This window comes from Dermochelys coriacea, chromosome 1 (genome assembly GCF_009764565.3).
Source record: "Dermochelys coriacea isolate rDerCor1 chromosome 1, rDerCor1.pri.v4, whole genome shotgun sequence".
Lineage (NCBI taxonomy): Eukaryota > Metazoa > Chordata > Testudines > Dermochelyidae > Dermochelys > Dermochelys coriacea.
Genome location: NC_050068.2, coordinates 253,258,048 through 253,273,018, shown reverse-complemented (window position 1 = coordinate 253,273,018; position 14,971 = coordinate 253,258,048). Strand labels below are relative to the sequence as shown.

Below are 14,971 nucleotides of genomic sequence, written 5' to 3'. Positions count from 1 at the left end.
TATGAATTTTTGCCTGCACAAAAGTGCAAGATCATGGGCCCTATCTTGCATTTTCACCTCATTTAACACTTTGTCCATTTTAGCTATTAATTGCTCACAATTTGGTACCATTTTCAACTGGGGCTGAACAGATCAGTGTCGCCCCCTGATGTGCTCAAGCCCAAATATGTTGTTGGCTCATTTTGAACTTTCAGTGACTTGAGTTCAATGGACTGATCCACAATTAACTGTTATTTTTAGAGCACTGGGGCTGGACAAAATCATGTAATTACAAGACACTGTGGCATGTGGCATTTTTCTAAGAATATGCTTTGCAAATATATGTTTACCCATGTTTTAAAGTCCGGAGGTTTGAAATACAAAGAACAAGCTACAAAGTGAGTTTATGCCACATTCATGCAAGGCTCTTAGTCCTTGTTCAGTTACGCCTATGTTTCTCCCCCGCCCAGACACACTCATAGTACAGCAACTTATTCCTGGAGGACTTCTGCACCAAAAAATTAAATTCTGCACACAATATTTTAAAATTCTGCATATTTTATTTGTCAAAGCAACACCTAATCATGCCAGTTTCAATTATTTTGGTAATTTGTTTCAAAATACCAGTTAGCAACTATATTTGTAATACAGACACACAAAAAATTCCCCCAGGAGTAGAGAGTTAAACCCCTATGACAACCCAGTTCCTGTTTCTCTGCCCTTTTGCCCCCTGCCACCAGAGCCCAGCTGGTGGGCCAGAGACACACGCACACCCTACCCCCCCAGAGCCCAGCCATGTAGCCCCACAGACAAACACTCGCACTACCTCCCAGAGCCCAACTGTGGGTCCTGCAGCGCAGATACTTTAACCCCCTATCATCCAGAGCCCAGGGATCCCGAGGGAGAAATAGCCTCATGCTGGGTCCCAGGCTTGTGTGGAGTTTCTTGCACACCACCTCCTTCCTTCAGGACGTGCCAGGAACTGCAGCTACCTGAAACCTCCAGCTCCATTTCCCTCCCCCCGAACAATGTCTTCTATTTATGAGCTGCGCTCTGCTGGGTCCAGCAGCCTCTAGTGGTGACCAGCAGCACTGAAGCCCATTTTGGGGGCGGGGGGGGGAGGAGGGAGAGGAAATTCTGTGCAGAACAATAATTTCTGCACAAATTCTGCATTGCGCAGAATTCCCCCAGAAGTATGCAATATCACTAGACGCTGGATCCTCTCCCTCTTCCCTTTAGAGCCATGTGACAGAATGAGTCTATTCTGTTTTGTCAATTCATCTAAAGTTTGACTATATTGCCTTAATGTGGTACTCATGCATGTGAAAGTCCTTCACTGAAAGCCCCCCAGAAATGAAGTCCTCTGTCCACAGAATACATACAGCACAGGGAGGGCAAACTTCCCACACACAGCCCTCCTATTATACTTCAAACCTGACACCGAGGGACCATGTGTAGGGGCAAGAAGCCTGTTCCTATCTGTGGGATTGCGCAGTGGGACCAATACAAGGCTGTGCATCCACTTAAGTAATGCAAGGACTTTGAGCTGGCCCCTCTACTGAGCGGTGAATTTCATTCTCTCTCTATCCATTCAATCTTTTACTTCTCTTGTGAAGCTATTAACAAAGGATGTCAATTACAACCCATTACGGTGGCGATCTTTTGCGATGAGGGCACCTATCCACTGAGCACTGGACTGAAACCTCTAAACTTGGTTCGCGTAGGCCACTGGACATCCATTACACAACAACAAAGTTTGGTCCCCTCTGGAGTTGAACCAGCAAGATAAAGATAAACTATTTTTACAATCATTTATTAAACCCGAAAGATTCAACAGAAAACACAGCATCTGCTAGCAACTCCATAAAAGAAGAAAAGAGCAGACCAAATACACTAGTATATTTTTGAATAGCAGATACTACAGGCCAGACCCTCACCTGATGCATCTCCATCAGGCTTTTTAAATACAATCTCTGTGCCAAACATATACAAGAAAACTTCCTTGAGAATGGCATGATTGTATTAGCTACGGGAATATCACTCTCATGGATGATGATGCTATCTAAACCCAATAGTAAAGTTATTGCTCTTATTACCAAAAGGCTCAATCCTGCTTGCTTCTGTTTCCATTGATGGCAGCATTCGCACCAACTCTGCGAGCAGTACCAGGTACAATATTAGCTAACAGAGGCTGGAAAATTCTGAAAGCTGCACTTTAGCATTCTGTAGGTGAAAGCAGCAAACTAGCCAATGGGTTTCTCTGATTATTAGAACATGCAGTTGTAATAAAAACATTAGTTGGAGAAACTAAATATGTAAAGTTGCATACACTGAAAAAATTACAACAGTATCTAGCCAAAGCCAGACTGCTGCAGGAGCTCTCTCAGTGGTTTAGTCTGGTGTTTGAATTGAGTAGACTCCCTGGAGCTACAAGTACTTATAGCCCTTCATCTTACAAAGGTTGCTAAACTGAATACCAAAGAGATTACTGTGGCTTTGTGTGCATGTGTGTGTCATTTTCTGGCTGAGCCCTTAACACCTGCAATCCTTTATGATATACCTGTACAGTATTAAACATCCAATGGTATTTTTCATAAGAGAATAAGGTTTGTTCTGCTGTGCTTGACCAAAACTTTCTATTTCCCCAATTATCATGACTTCTGAGTTGTATGTCAAGTATCAGAGGGGTAGCTGTATTAGTCTGGATCTGTAAAAGTGGCACAGAGTCCTGTGGCACCTTATAGACTAACAGACTTATTGGAGCATAAGCTTTTGTGGTGAATACCCACTTGTGAGTCATTGATCAGCAGAGAACTGGAAAGAAAGGATAAGAGTATGCTCATACTCTCCTGACAACAGTTGGGGGACCTCCTGGGGGATTCTGACCCACAGCTCGAGAACCGCTGCTCCAAACCACGATCTGGCTTCCTATCCTGCTATCTTCTAGGCAGTAGAGAGTATGTTTTTCCTTCTTATGGATAAGAATGTAACTGTTACTTAAGGGGGGGGGAGAGTGGTGTATGTGTCAAAGAAATAAAATAAATATTTCAGTGGAGACCCCCAAATCAGCTTGTTGTTAATATCTCCCCCTTCGCCCACTGTCTCTTGCTGTTATCATTTCCCTGAAATATATACATCTGCATGCTAACAGTAAAGTGTCTACTGGAATACTCTTGAACCACGTGCCGCACATAAAATCCAGTCCAAAAAGCAGCGGAATATTCTGCCTTTTTTACGTGCTAAGAACAGAAGAGGCCAAAGTACTGTTGGAAATTTTTTGCCTGTGTAAAACGTCATCGGCTTAGTTCAACACTGGCTGCAAGAAGTGCTGAACTCATTAAGACATTGACTTTTCGGGCTCCTCCACAAGAGAGATTGGGAAGGTATTCTAATGCTTGACAGAATTCTTGATCAAGACGTAGAAAGGAAGAGGGGGAGCTGCCAGCTGGATTCACTGCTTGCAAAAGGTTAGAAAACCTGTAGTTCACCAAATTTGCAAGGCATCAGATTAACACCCTATGAGGTATTCCTCTGTTCTTTTCATACGGGATGACCTCTGGCAATGGGACTATTAAATGGCAAGAAGATTTCAATTGCTGCACAGCAGACTCCAGACACAATAGACAAAACTTTCTTCTCCCCTCTGGCCCTTTTGTAAAAGCTTTTCAAGAGTTTATTATTTTTCCTTTGCAGCATGTTTGTTCTTATAGAGCGTGCACTTTCCATTTAGCAACATTGATTGTACATCACTTGTATCAAGCGTTATTACAAAAATTGGTAAATTCGTGTTCTGTGCACCCGTAGAATTGAGATTTAATTAGGAAACTAATGTATGCTAATAAAATACAAGATTATTGGATGCCTGCACTTTACTCCTTTGCATAATACATATTGTATCTTTAGATTGTTGAGAATACTTTATAAATGTGTTAAAATCACTTGACATTTATTTCATGTACTGTATAGCGATTCTTTTCGTAATCAACAAGTATTTGAAACATTTATGCCCTGTTAAATCGAATGAGTTAACCTCACTTTCCTTAATAGCTAACTCTGTTTTACAAAATGTATTAACTGGGGTATAAATATAAAATAGGCAGCTATTAAACCTTAATAAATACTGTTTGCCTAAAAGTCAGCTGCCATTTTCTCGCAATGACTGCACTTCCTCTCAGTTTCCAACAGGAAGTGCTGTGCTTGACTAAGCCAATTCAGCACGCACATGGGGACTAAGTGAACAGCAGCAGAAATTGGAGACCTGAAATTGAGATGCTTTTTCACTCTGGGTGTCATAGCGAGAAGAACTCCGGATATCCTTACTCACATTGAGTAGTCCCTTCCCTCACAAGTAGACTCAATGATTTCAGTGGGACTAATCATGGCATGACGTAGCATTCGGGGTAAAGATATCATGATCTGCCGCTCTGTAAAATATTCAGCTTGTTTGGACTGCATACCTGCAATCAGCTGTGACTGAAAAGCCATCTGGGCTAGCTGAAAGTCCATCCACATTAGAACTCTAAAACAAAAGTGTCTTACAACAGTGCCATTGTAACCCACTGTCACCTGATCTACAGAGGACAAAACTCTGCTACAGCTTCCAGCTAGGAGACAGTCCTTTAGCTCAAGCTGTGCAGGTCCCAGGGTCCACCCCTTTCCCTCCCCGCAAGATGAACACAATTATGCTGTGGGGAAGAAAAACCCAAAATTCTGCAATACAGGCTGTGTTTGTTGGATGGGCTGCGAAGTTGATACACTCACCTGGATGGGATTGTACAGTTCCTGGAGCGGGCTTCTTGACCCCTTCCGACAACAGATGTCCATTCCAAATGGATTCCTACGTATTACTACAGGGTAAAATGGAAATTAATACAGGTTAGCAAAGGCTGAATTAAAACAGACAAGAAAACAGAATACATATATTGAGGAGAGGGATTTCCAGAAATACCAGGGAATTCCAGAAATGATTCTTTTTTCAGAGTAGCAGCCGTGTTAGTCTGTATTCGCAAAAAGAAAAGGAGTACTTGTGGCACCTTAGAGACTAACAAATTTATTAGAGCATAAGCTTTCGTGAGCTACAGCTCACTTCATCAGCAAGCTCACGAAAGCTTATGCTCTAATAAATTTGTTAGTCTCTAAGGTGCCACAAGTACTCCTTTTCTTTTTGAGAAATGATTCTGTGTTTCTTAAAACATCCATTTCACCTGCCCTAGCAAAGATCTAAGAGCAGAGTGCAGTTGGAATGTTCTGGGCTTGGATCCACAAAAGCGGGGTTTGTCCCTTTCCCTCCCCATCAAATAAAAGTGTCTGCCAACATTTTTCATACCTGGATGCCTAAAGTTAGGTTCTTAAACCCATATTTAGGCCCCTAAACAAAAGTGGCCTGATTTGAAGCACCTGTGTCTCCCATTGTTTCCAGAGGGCCAAATTACTCACTGTGCCCAGCATGTCTGGAAATCAGGCCATTTCCAGTTAGATGCCCGACGATGGATTTAGCATAAGCCTCCTGACATTAAGCACCTGGATTTGAAGTTTTTGGCCTATGGCTTCAGTTTCTTGCTACCACAGACAGGCGGCAGCACATGTGACATGAACACTGGCTCGATCGGAATCTTTTTTTTTTTTGTGCTGAATACTGTACCTTACATAAGAGATCCAACTACCTGACCTCTTCTCCTGGACTGTGCCAGTCGAACAACCCAAATCAATAATGCTGTTTGTCCAGTTGCGCACAGGCAGGTTTTCAAAAGGTCTGATCTATGAGTTTCTTACGATATTTAATTGCAGTTGTGTTAGTACTACAACAGCTTCCAGGGAAGATTCTTAACTTGGGCCCTGATCCTGCACACAGGCATGCACAGACGGACCCTAGCACCCACGCAGACCCCAGTGACTTCACCTTTATCAATAAGGGTCCACCCCATGTGGAACTGATTGTTGGATTTGGGCCTCATCCTATACATGCAAAAAATCAGATTAAAATATGCCTTAATTGGAAGAGGAGATAAGTTTTCCTGAGGGTCCAACGGCATTAACTAGAGTCAGACAAAGTATTAATATAGTTATGTACACCATTTATATAAAAGGACTACAGTTTCTTTCAGAAACATCTCAAACCAGCACATCTTACAATAATACTATTCTGCAGCCTTTAGGAAAGGGTTATAGAATACAGTGGTGCATTTTTTCAGTGAACAGAGGTAGAGCTGGTACTTTATGCACAATCATCATTAATATTTCAAGTAGTATGAACAATGGAAGAGTCTCTACAGAGGTGGCATAGTACATCCAATTTCATTCTTGAAAGAAACTAGATTCCCTCATCCACTTGGTATTTATTTTAAAATTAAAAAAGGTAATTATCTAATAGTGACACGCTACCTTTCCTCTGAACACAAAGACACTGGGTTTTGTAATGAGATTCAGATGTATGCGTCTAGTAAACAAAACATGCTAAATGTTTTGATTGGTCTTCACAATTAAAATATTGGATCTTACTACAGCCTATAAATTTTAATTTACATATTTAAATACCTGACTAACTTCCAGACACTTTTAGTCATGCAGCTAAATCGGTTAATTGCAAAATTTTTGTGCTATGTTTATTTTAACAATTTTAACTTGCTTTTTATTTTTAAAAACAATTCCCTTGTGTGATAATACCATAGATGATGAACACTGAAAGCATTTTTAGAATATGCCTTTTCACCATTTCTTCTATTTGTAATTGCATTTCCTTCAGTTTGGCCTTTTGAAAATAGATTAGTCTATCTCAGTTTTGTTTTTAGTCAGTGTCTGTTCAGTTTCATTCTCTTGCTCTTTTGAACTAGCAAAGTGCTTCAGTGTTTGCATTGCAAACCCTGTAGGGGAAAGTTTAAAAGCCCCTTAAAGTTTTTAATGAAATTAAAAAAGTGAAAACATTTCTAGCAGCTTTTGTAAAACTTTGTGGCACCGAATGGCAAAGAAATCTAGATGCATCATGCACATGAATGATGGATTTGTCTAGATTCACAGACCCACTGTACACAAACGTTTAGGGGAAAATCCTGTCCTTACTTCTCTGTGGTAGACCTGGATGAAGGAGAAGTAAAGAGGCAGAACCACTCTGTTGCCTGGGAGCCACCCAGCAGGTAAATTTAAAAAGGAAACATCTTTCCCCCTCTCCTGTCAAACATGGCAGCATTTAACAGGCGGATCTTAACACATCAACGCCTTATATGAAGCAGCAACTGTCATAAAGCTTACAAAATTCACACATCATACAAGATTTGATTCCCAGATGCATACAAACCACCACAAAAAACTTTGCACCCAAGCAACCGCTAAATGCCAGTGGGGCTTCAGCCATTGAAACCATTAAATCTTTATTTTGTGAGTCCCAATATTATTTAATTGATCTATTTTTCCAATAAAGTCTTTAAACCGAGACTGAGGAATTAGCACAGCAATGTGGCATCTTTAACACAGGGCTTAACTCCCTGTTTGTTAGTTTCAGTAACAGGACATGCTTATACTAAGTGGGATTATATACACCAGTTTATGAGCACCTTGGAAATACCTGTTTGAGATTGGTCTTTCACATCTGAATCAACAATTCGCTTCATAAAATATTTCCCTTACCAAAAACAGAACACACACTTTTTGTAGACATGTCCCTCCTGACTTTGGTAGGCTACTTTGGGACTAAAATAAGCAATGCCCCTCCAATTTGGTGTCCCTTTCAGTTTTATTGTTGAAAAATATTAACATCAGAAATAAAGAATGACAAAACTGAGCTTACTGAAAGAGTCCTTGGCACTAGAAGAAGAAATCCCCACTGGATTTTAAATTTTAAGTGTGTGTGTCCCTGTGACCCTATGAGCCTCCTAATGCCAGAGACTCACTGGTATCACGTAATGAGTTTCCACTGGCCTGACCAGTTCAATATACCCCAATTCATTGATGTTAACATCTATATCTTATATATAATTGGAAAACTAATAACTCACTGATTATTAACATCGTGTGATGTGTGTATGGGGTGTGCATTACGAGTTCTGGATATATGCTGGAATTTATGACTAAAGTGTATTTAAACCAGGCATGTCAGGGGGAGTTGGCAATCAGGTCTGCCCTAGATAAAGGAATGTGTTTTGCTTCTCTGACTCAGGCAGAAACAAAGAAAGTCTATTTACATGTCAGGTCAACGAAGCTATCAAGCTAACAAGCATGGGAGGAGACAGTTTGGTGTCTACACTGCAGCAGGGAAAAGAAACTTTATCTAGGCTATAAAGACAGGGGATCTGAACCTCAAGTGATAAGCAACTGAATCAACTGATTGTATACAATATTCCTGTATTATAAAAGTATAACGAATGTGATATTTAGTATCATTGTGAACTGTATGTATTAACACTGCATAAGGACAGGTTTCAGAGTAGCAGCCATGTTAGTCTGTATCCGCAAAAAGAAAAGGAGTACTTTTGGCACCTTAGAGACTAACAAATTTATTTGAGCATAAGCTCACTTCAGTGGATTGTGGTGGGGGCAGCTTCCCCACACAGGGAGAAGAAGGGGTTAAAAGCAGCACCAGGGAGGTTGCGCAGAACCCATGAATCAGGAAAGGGCTTATTGAGCCCACCAATAGAAGGAAGGCTTTCTGGAGCAACCAATCAGGGCCAGCGAGGGCCGTATATAAAGGGCTGAGAGGGTGCTAGGGCTATGGAGGAAGTGGCCCAGGGAAAATAGGCAGTAGGTGGCTACCAGCTATAGGGTCCCTGGGTTGGGACCCAGAGTAATGGGTGGGCCTGGGTCCCCCCTCCCCTTGCACCCCACTTGCCAATGAATAGAGAGTAGCCAGTATCCAGACTGCAGTTTGCCCCTGAGGTGAGGGGCTGGACCTTGGACTGCAGTTGGCTGCTGAGGCAAGTGGCAGGACTAAGGACTGCTGGTCCCCTGGAAGTGGGGAGACACCAGCGCGAGGGCACAGCCAGAGGACTGTGCCCAGAAGAGGACTGCGGTCTGGGGAGAGATGCAGGTCCAAAGAGTGTAGACAGCAGTGATGGCAGGCATGACACCACTAGCTGAAGGTGCACTGGAATGGTTGAGAACTAATTCCCAGGACAGCCAGTGGGAGGCACCAGGGTGGCGAGTTGAACCCTGTTACATGGATACTCATTAATATTATGCTTTACAGTCTTGTCACTGAAGAAAGGGAAAAACAGGTTTCTCCCACACAGGAGAGAAAGCAGCTATCTGCCTGCCTCCAGTGAAATTAAGCAAGTTATGACCAAAAACAATAGAAGCCCTATTTACATTCAAATCAGCAAGGGGGTGGGAAGACCACACGACAGCAGGAGGTCTTCCAGCCTCTTGAAACAAGGCCTGTACCTTGCTAGATTAAGTTTTAGACTTTTTAGATGGTTTCTCTCACCAGTCATTCTTCTTCCCAATCACATCGGACTTTCCCATAGTCTGGACCTTCCACTCGAATACAAGGTGCTGACTTCCCTTGTCAGCCTAGATGAAAGATCTTTGCCTAAGCAGCTCCTCACCTATATGCAGTTCCTAGAGATGTCAGCCCTCCACCCCCCGCCTTGGTTGAAGAACCCATCTTTCTGAGCTTGCAGGAGCTTTGGTTCCTTGCATCTGTCTAGTGATGGATACCAAAATGCATGTCTGTCTAATTATATCTGAAAGTTCAATGGCTTTGATTGGGATTGCATCCCTGAAGTGTGACAGTACCCCCTCAGTTTAGGTCTTTGTCACACATTTTGTCCCACATCTGGACAGTGGCAAAATGGGATTTGCTCTTATAGCTACAAATATATTCAAAATGTTTCTTTTTCACAAGAGGTGTATTTGTACCAAAAGCATAGCAAGAAATTGGAAATATAAACATGGTTTACCCCAAGTTTACCTATTATCTCCCAAAGCAATCACCCCATCTATTAAAGGGCAAGTCCATCCCTGCTGTAGTTGGCACAACATGATCAAATACACATCTACTACTGTGTATATTATAATTTCCTTGATGCAACATTTCTTATGATGTATGTCAATCTCTTCAGGCCTATTCTCATTTACACAGCTCTGGAAGTGCAAAGGGGACTTAAATTGGGTTTAAATTTCTGTTACACCAATTTTAAGACCCCTTTACAGTCGCAATAGTATAAAGAGGCCTTCGTGTAAATGAAAATAAGGCCCTTAATCTTTATCAGGTGTTTTGTTGATTTACTAGATATCTTTCTATAAACTGCATTAGTTACAGCTGGAAGCTCGGATTAACAAGCAAAAGCCGATTCTGTAGAAACTGATATCTTGCAGTGCTCTAATAAAACACCAGATGAAGACAAAAAAAAACTTGCCAACTGCCATAAAAAATACTAAGCAAAGACAAACATTTTACACTGTAGAGTATATAGCACATGGCTTACTCATGATTTTTATCCCAATGGTCTATTGCACTAACATTGTCCTCCCTTTCATCCTCCCATTAATGAGCCATAAGATAATTTAACAATAAATCCTGAAAACAAATTTCCACTTGCCCCTTCTACACAAAAAGCAGCATTACTTTGTCCAGCATATTACATTAAAGAAAGCACTGTTGAATATCAAGCACAGGCAAGCTAATGCACTTGTTCATAAGTTTGTAATTTTATCAGTATAACCCCAAATCTGCAAAGCATGTGCTTAACTTTAAGCATATATTTAAATCCATCTGTTTTCAGGAAAGCCCTCATGCACATGCTTAAATCTCACTGAACTTAATGAGACTTAAGCATGTGCTTTGCTGTTTAGGGGCCTCTAATTACAAATGGATCCCTACTAAACCTCAGAACCAAAGCTCTGGGGAAATTCAACTCTTCATACACATTTTATGAGCTGGTTCATAAGAACAAGAACTGAAAAATGACCATACCGGGTCAGACCAATGGTCCATCTAGCCCAGTATCCTGTCTTCTGACAGTGGCTGGTGCCAGATGCTTTACAGCAGGTGTCTCCAAACTTTATGAGACGAGGGCCATATTAGATTTTTGAAGGGGCTTTGTGGGCTGAAGCAACTGTGAAAAATTAAATTATGCAAATATGTGCAAAATCATTAAAAAAAACCCACTACTCTACTGTGTCAGTATTGCATTAAATTCTATCAGGCTCCCCTTTTTGGGTCTGCTCTGCCCCGTGCCCGCTCCCTTCTCCCTGTGCCTGCTAGGCATGCCCTCTCTGCTGAAGAAAATGACAAAGAATTGAAAGTTTGGCTGTACTTTGGTAAGAGAAGCTCCAGGTTCCCATTGTTGGTTGGGACTGTTTGGTTCTATTAGTGCTGTAGTTAAAATTTAACCATTATGAAATTGTTAATTTCCATTTTCTTTATTCCATTTATTGGAGATGTAATTAAGCATCTGACTTGTGTTTTTACTCTAAGGCACGGGTCCGTGCCTGCTTGGCTACAGCAGCAACTCTCCCCTAAGTTGGCTCCCCTTTTGGGGGGGGGGGGAACTGGCGCCCAGAGGCACTCACCCCTCTGCACAGCTCAGCTGTGCTGCTGCCCCGCGTGAGCTGCTGACAGCGGCCCCTCCCCCTGCCCGCTCGGGGTGCCTACTCAGCTATTTGCTTCTCCCCTGTTGGTTTGAGGGCCGGACAAATGGAAGCCCTGGGCCGGATCCAGCCCGTGGGCCGTAGTTTGGAGACCCCTGCTTTAGAGCCCTGAACAGAACATGGCTATTATCAAGTGATCCATCCCCTTGTCATCCAGTCCCAGCTTCTGGCAGTCTGAGATTTAGGGACACCAGACCATGGGATTACATCCATGACTATCTTGCCTAATGGTCACTGATGGACAAATCCTTCATGAACTTATCTAATTCTTTTTTGAACCCAGTTTTACTTTTGGATTTCACGACATCCACTGGCAATGAGTTCCACAGGTTGACTACGCATTGTGTGAAGTAGTATTTCCTTATGTTTGTTTTAAACATGCTGCCTATTAATTTCATTGGATAACTCTTGGTTCTTGTGTTATGTGAAGCGGTAAATAACACTTCCCTATTCACTATCTCCACACCATTCAATTCCAGGCAAATTGGTTGAAACTATAGTAAAAAATAGAATCATCAGTCACCTAGATGAACACGATTTGTTGGGGAGGAGACAACATGGCTTTTGTAAAGGGAAATCACGCCTCACCAATCTATTAGAAGTAATTGAGGGTATCAACAAGCATCTGGCCAAGGGTGATCCAGATGAGAATGCATATTTGGTCATTCAGAAAGCATTTGACAAAGTCCCACTCCAAAGGCTCTTAAGCAAAGTAAGCAGTCATGAGACAAGAGGGAAGGTCCTCTCATGGATGAGTAACTGGTTAAAAGATAGCAAACAAAGGGTAGGAATAAGTGGTCAGTTTTTGCAATGGAAAGAGATAAATAGCAGGGTCCCCCAATGATCTGTACTGGGACAGTGCTGTTCAACATAGTCTCAAATGATCCGGAGGCGGCAAAGTTTGCTGATGATACAACATTCTCAAGATAGTTAAGTCCAAAGCTGACACTGAAGTGTTGCAAAGAGATCTCACAAAACTGGTTGAACAACATGACTGATGAAATTCAGCATGGGTAAGTGTAAAGTAATGCACATTGGAAAAAATAATTCCAACATCACATATATAATGACGACTTCTAAATTAGCTGTAACCACTCAAGAAAGATCTTGGAATCATCGTGGATACTTCTCTGAAAACTTCAGCTCATTGTGCAGCATTAGTCAAAAAAAGCAAAACAATGTCAGGAACCATTAGGAAAGGGATAGACAATAAGACAGAAAATATAATGCCACTATACAAATCCATGGTGTGCCCACACCTTAAATACTGTACCCAGTTCTGTTTGCCCCATCCAAAAAGGATACCAGGGAACCGGAAAAGGTTCAGAGAAGGGCAACAAAGATTAATCAAGGATCTGGAATGGCTTCCACACGAGGCGAGATTAAAAAGACCGGGACTGGTCATCTTAGAAGAGAGGGTGAGTAAGGAGGGGGGTCTGACAGAGGCCTACAAAACCATGACTAGGATGGAAAAAGTGAAGAGAGAAGGTATTATTTGCTCTTTCCCAGAATACTAAAACCAGAGATCACCCAGTGAAATTAACAGGCAGCAGGTTTAACCCAAACAAGTGGAAGTACTTTTTCCCCACACAATGCACAATTAACCTGTGAAATTTGCTGCCATGGGGTGTTGTGATGGCCAGAAGTATAACTGGGTTCAAAACAGAACTAGACAAGTTAATGGAGGACAGATCCATCAATGGTTATTAGCCAAGATGGGCAGGGACGCAACCCCATGTTTGGGGTGACTAAACCTTTGACTGCCAGAGGCTGAGAGAGTGGATAACTCCAACTACCCCATTTTGTACACTCCCCCTGAAGCTCTGGTACTGGCCACTGTCAGAGACACGACACTGGGCTAGATAGACCATTGCTCTGTCCACTGTGGCAATTCATATCTTCTCATAAACAAACCTTATCTCTGAGTTGAAAGAGCACCAGTATAATAATGACCCCAAAATAGTGTCTCCTTACATTATTTCAGACTAGAAGAATTCATTGATAGCTTCTAGGAAAATATATCCAGATGTGTTGGTGTTAAAAGCAGTGATTTGATCTGAGAGATTTCTCACTGAGCATATATAGACAGATGGATAGATAGTGCTCCTCAGCCTACCAGCATTCTCTAGTATCTATGCAGAAAGCATGCAGATATTTAATGTAGCAAGATTCTGCCAGAATGGCTGGGAATTAAAATTTACATCCCTCAAATAAAAACACACTTTGGAAGACCGAGTTAGGGAGAAGATTCAAAGCTTTGATATACCATGTTTCACATGCCAAGCCAGCTGTGGTCCTTGGACTTGCTCCTATAATCAATGCTTTTACCAGCCAGTCTCCTCCTCAAGTTGTGAGGGTGGCAATTTACTTTGCTTCCAAATTACTTGGCCACATGATCAGCTCTCAGCAGAGGGTGCTAAAAGCGCTCCAGGTAGTACCTTCGGTGGGAACCTAACTGTCGCCTCCAAGATGTATCCAATGTTCAATTAGCTCTGAAACAGCTGAAATCAAGAATGGTTAGATGAACATAGGGAGAAAATTGGCAGATACTTGGGTGAAGTACTACTTTTCTTTGCTTCGTGCAATCTTCGGACATTTTAGGAAACTGAAAATTATTCATATTGAAGCATATGAAACAACTTAGACTGTAAGCACTTCATAGGACCCTCCCCCCAAGCACTTTCCACAATACAAATGATGTGGAAATCAAACAAAAAGCCACATCATCTCCAAATTTCACACTTATACATTTTAGAAAAGCTAGCGGAACCAGAAATGGCAGGTGGTGCCTTTCCAGAGAGACTACATGGCCTATAGGATGGAAGCCAGAACTCCTGAGTTCTGATCCTACCTATGCCAGTAATTGGAATGACAAATAAAACAAGAGGAAAAGAAAATCTAGAGATGAAAAGAAAAATGATAAAAGGAAATGGAATAACAAGCATCTTAAAAATAAAATTAAAAGTCCACCTCCTTGTGAAATGTCAGAAAGATGGGTGAAAATAATGATGTATATTTGTCAAAAGCCTTTTGGAGATCAAGTGATAGAAAGATATCATGGCAAAACAACTGAAAAAGATCATTACTGTTTCTACCATTGCAGTTATAGAAATGAGCAACTGACATTTCAAATAGTGTGCTCCTGCATTCAGAAGCCACTTATGTTGCCCCCATTATATAGTACTGTAAATGTCAAATGTTGGCACTCTCAAGACTTCTGTGGAGTACCAATTCTCACACTACTATCTAGTGACTTTTTTTCTACTGAGTAATGTTTAATTTATATTGTTTGCCCTATTCTAATTACTCCCTGTTTGCAACGTAAAGCAAAACAAATGTGAGGAAGTTATCACTATTTGAGGTTTCTTAAATTAAGTGAATCTCATATTACAAACATTTGAAAACAGTTCTA

The 14,971-nt window shown here is 41.5% G+C and overlaps 1 protein-coding gene across 7 annotated transcripts in view; it reads right to left on the bottom strand.

The window, feature by feature from the left end:
- Nucleotides 1-14,971, bottom strand: part of CHST11 (carbohydrate sulfotransferase 11) — a 260,188-nt gene that overhangs the window by 122,892 nt on the left and 122,325 nt on the right. For all 7 annotated transcript variants that reach the window (XM_043519524.1, XM_043519528.1, XM_043519526.1 and 4 more), the window contains exon 2: nucleotides 4,741-4,826. In XM_043519524.1, the coding sequence (XP_043375459.1) occupies nucleotides 4,741-4,803 (63 nt within the window). In that variant the 5' untranslated portion in view covers nucleotides 4,804-4,826. The remainder of the gene's footprint in view (nucleotides 1-4,740; nucleotides 4,827-14,971) is intronic.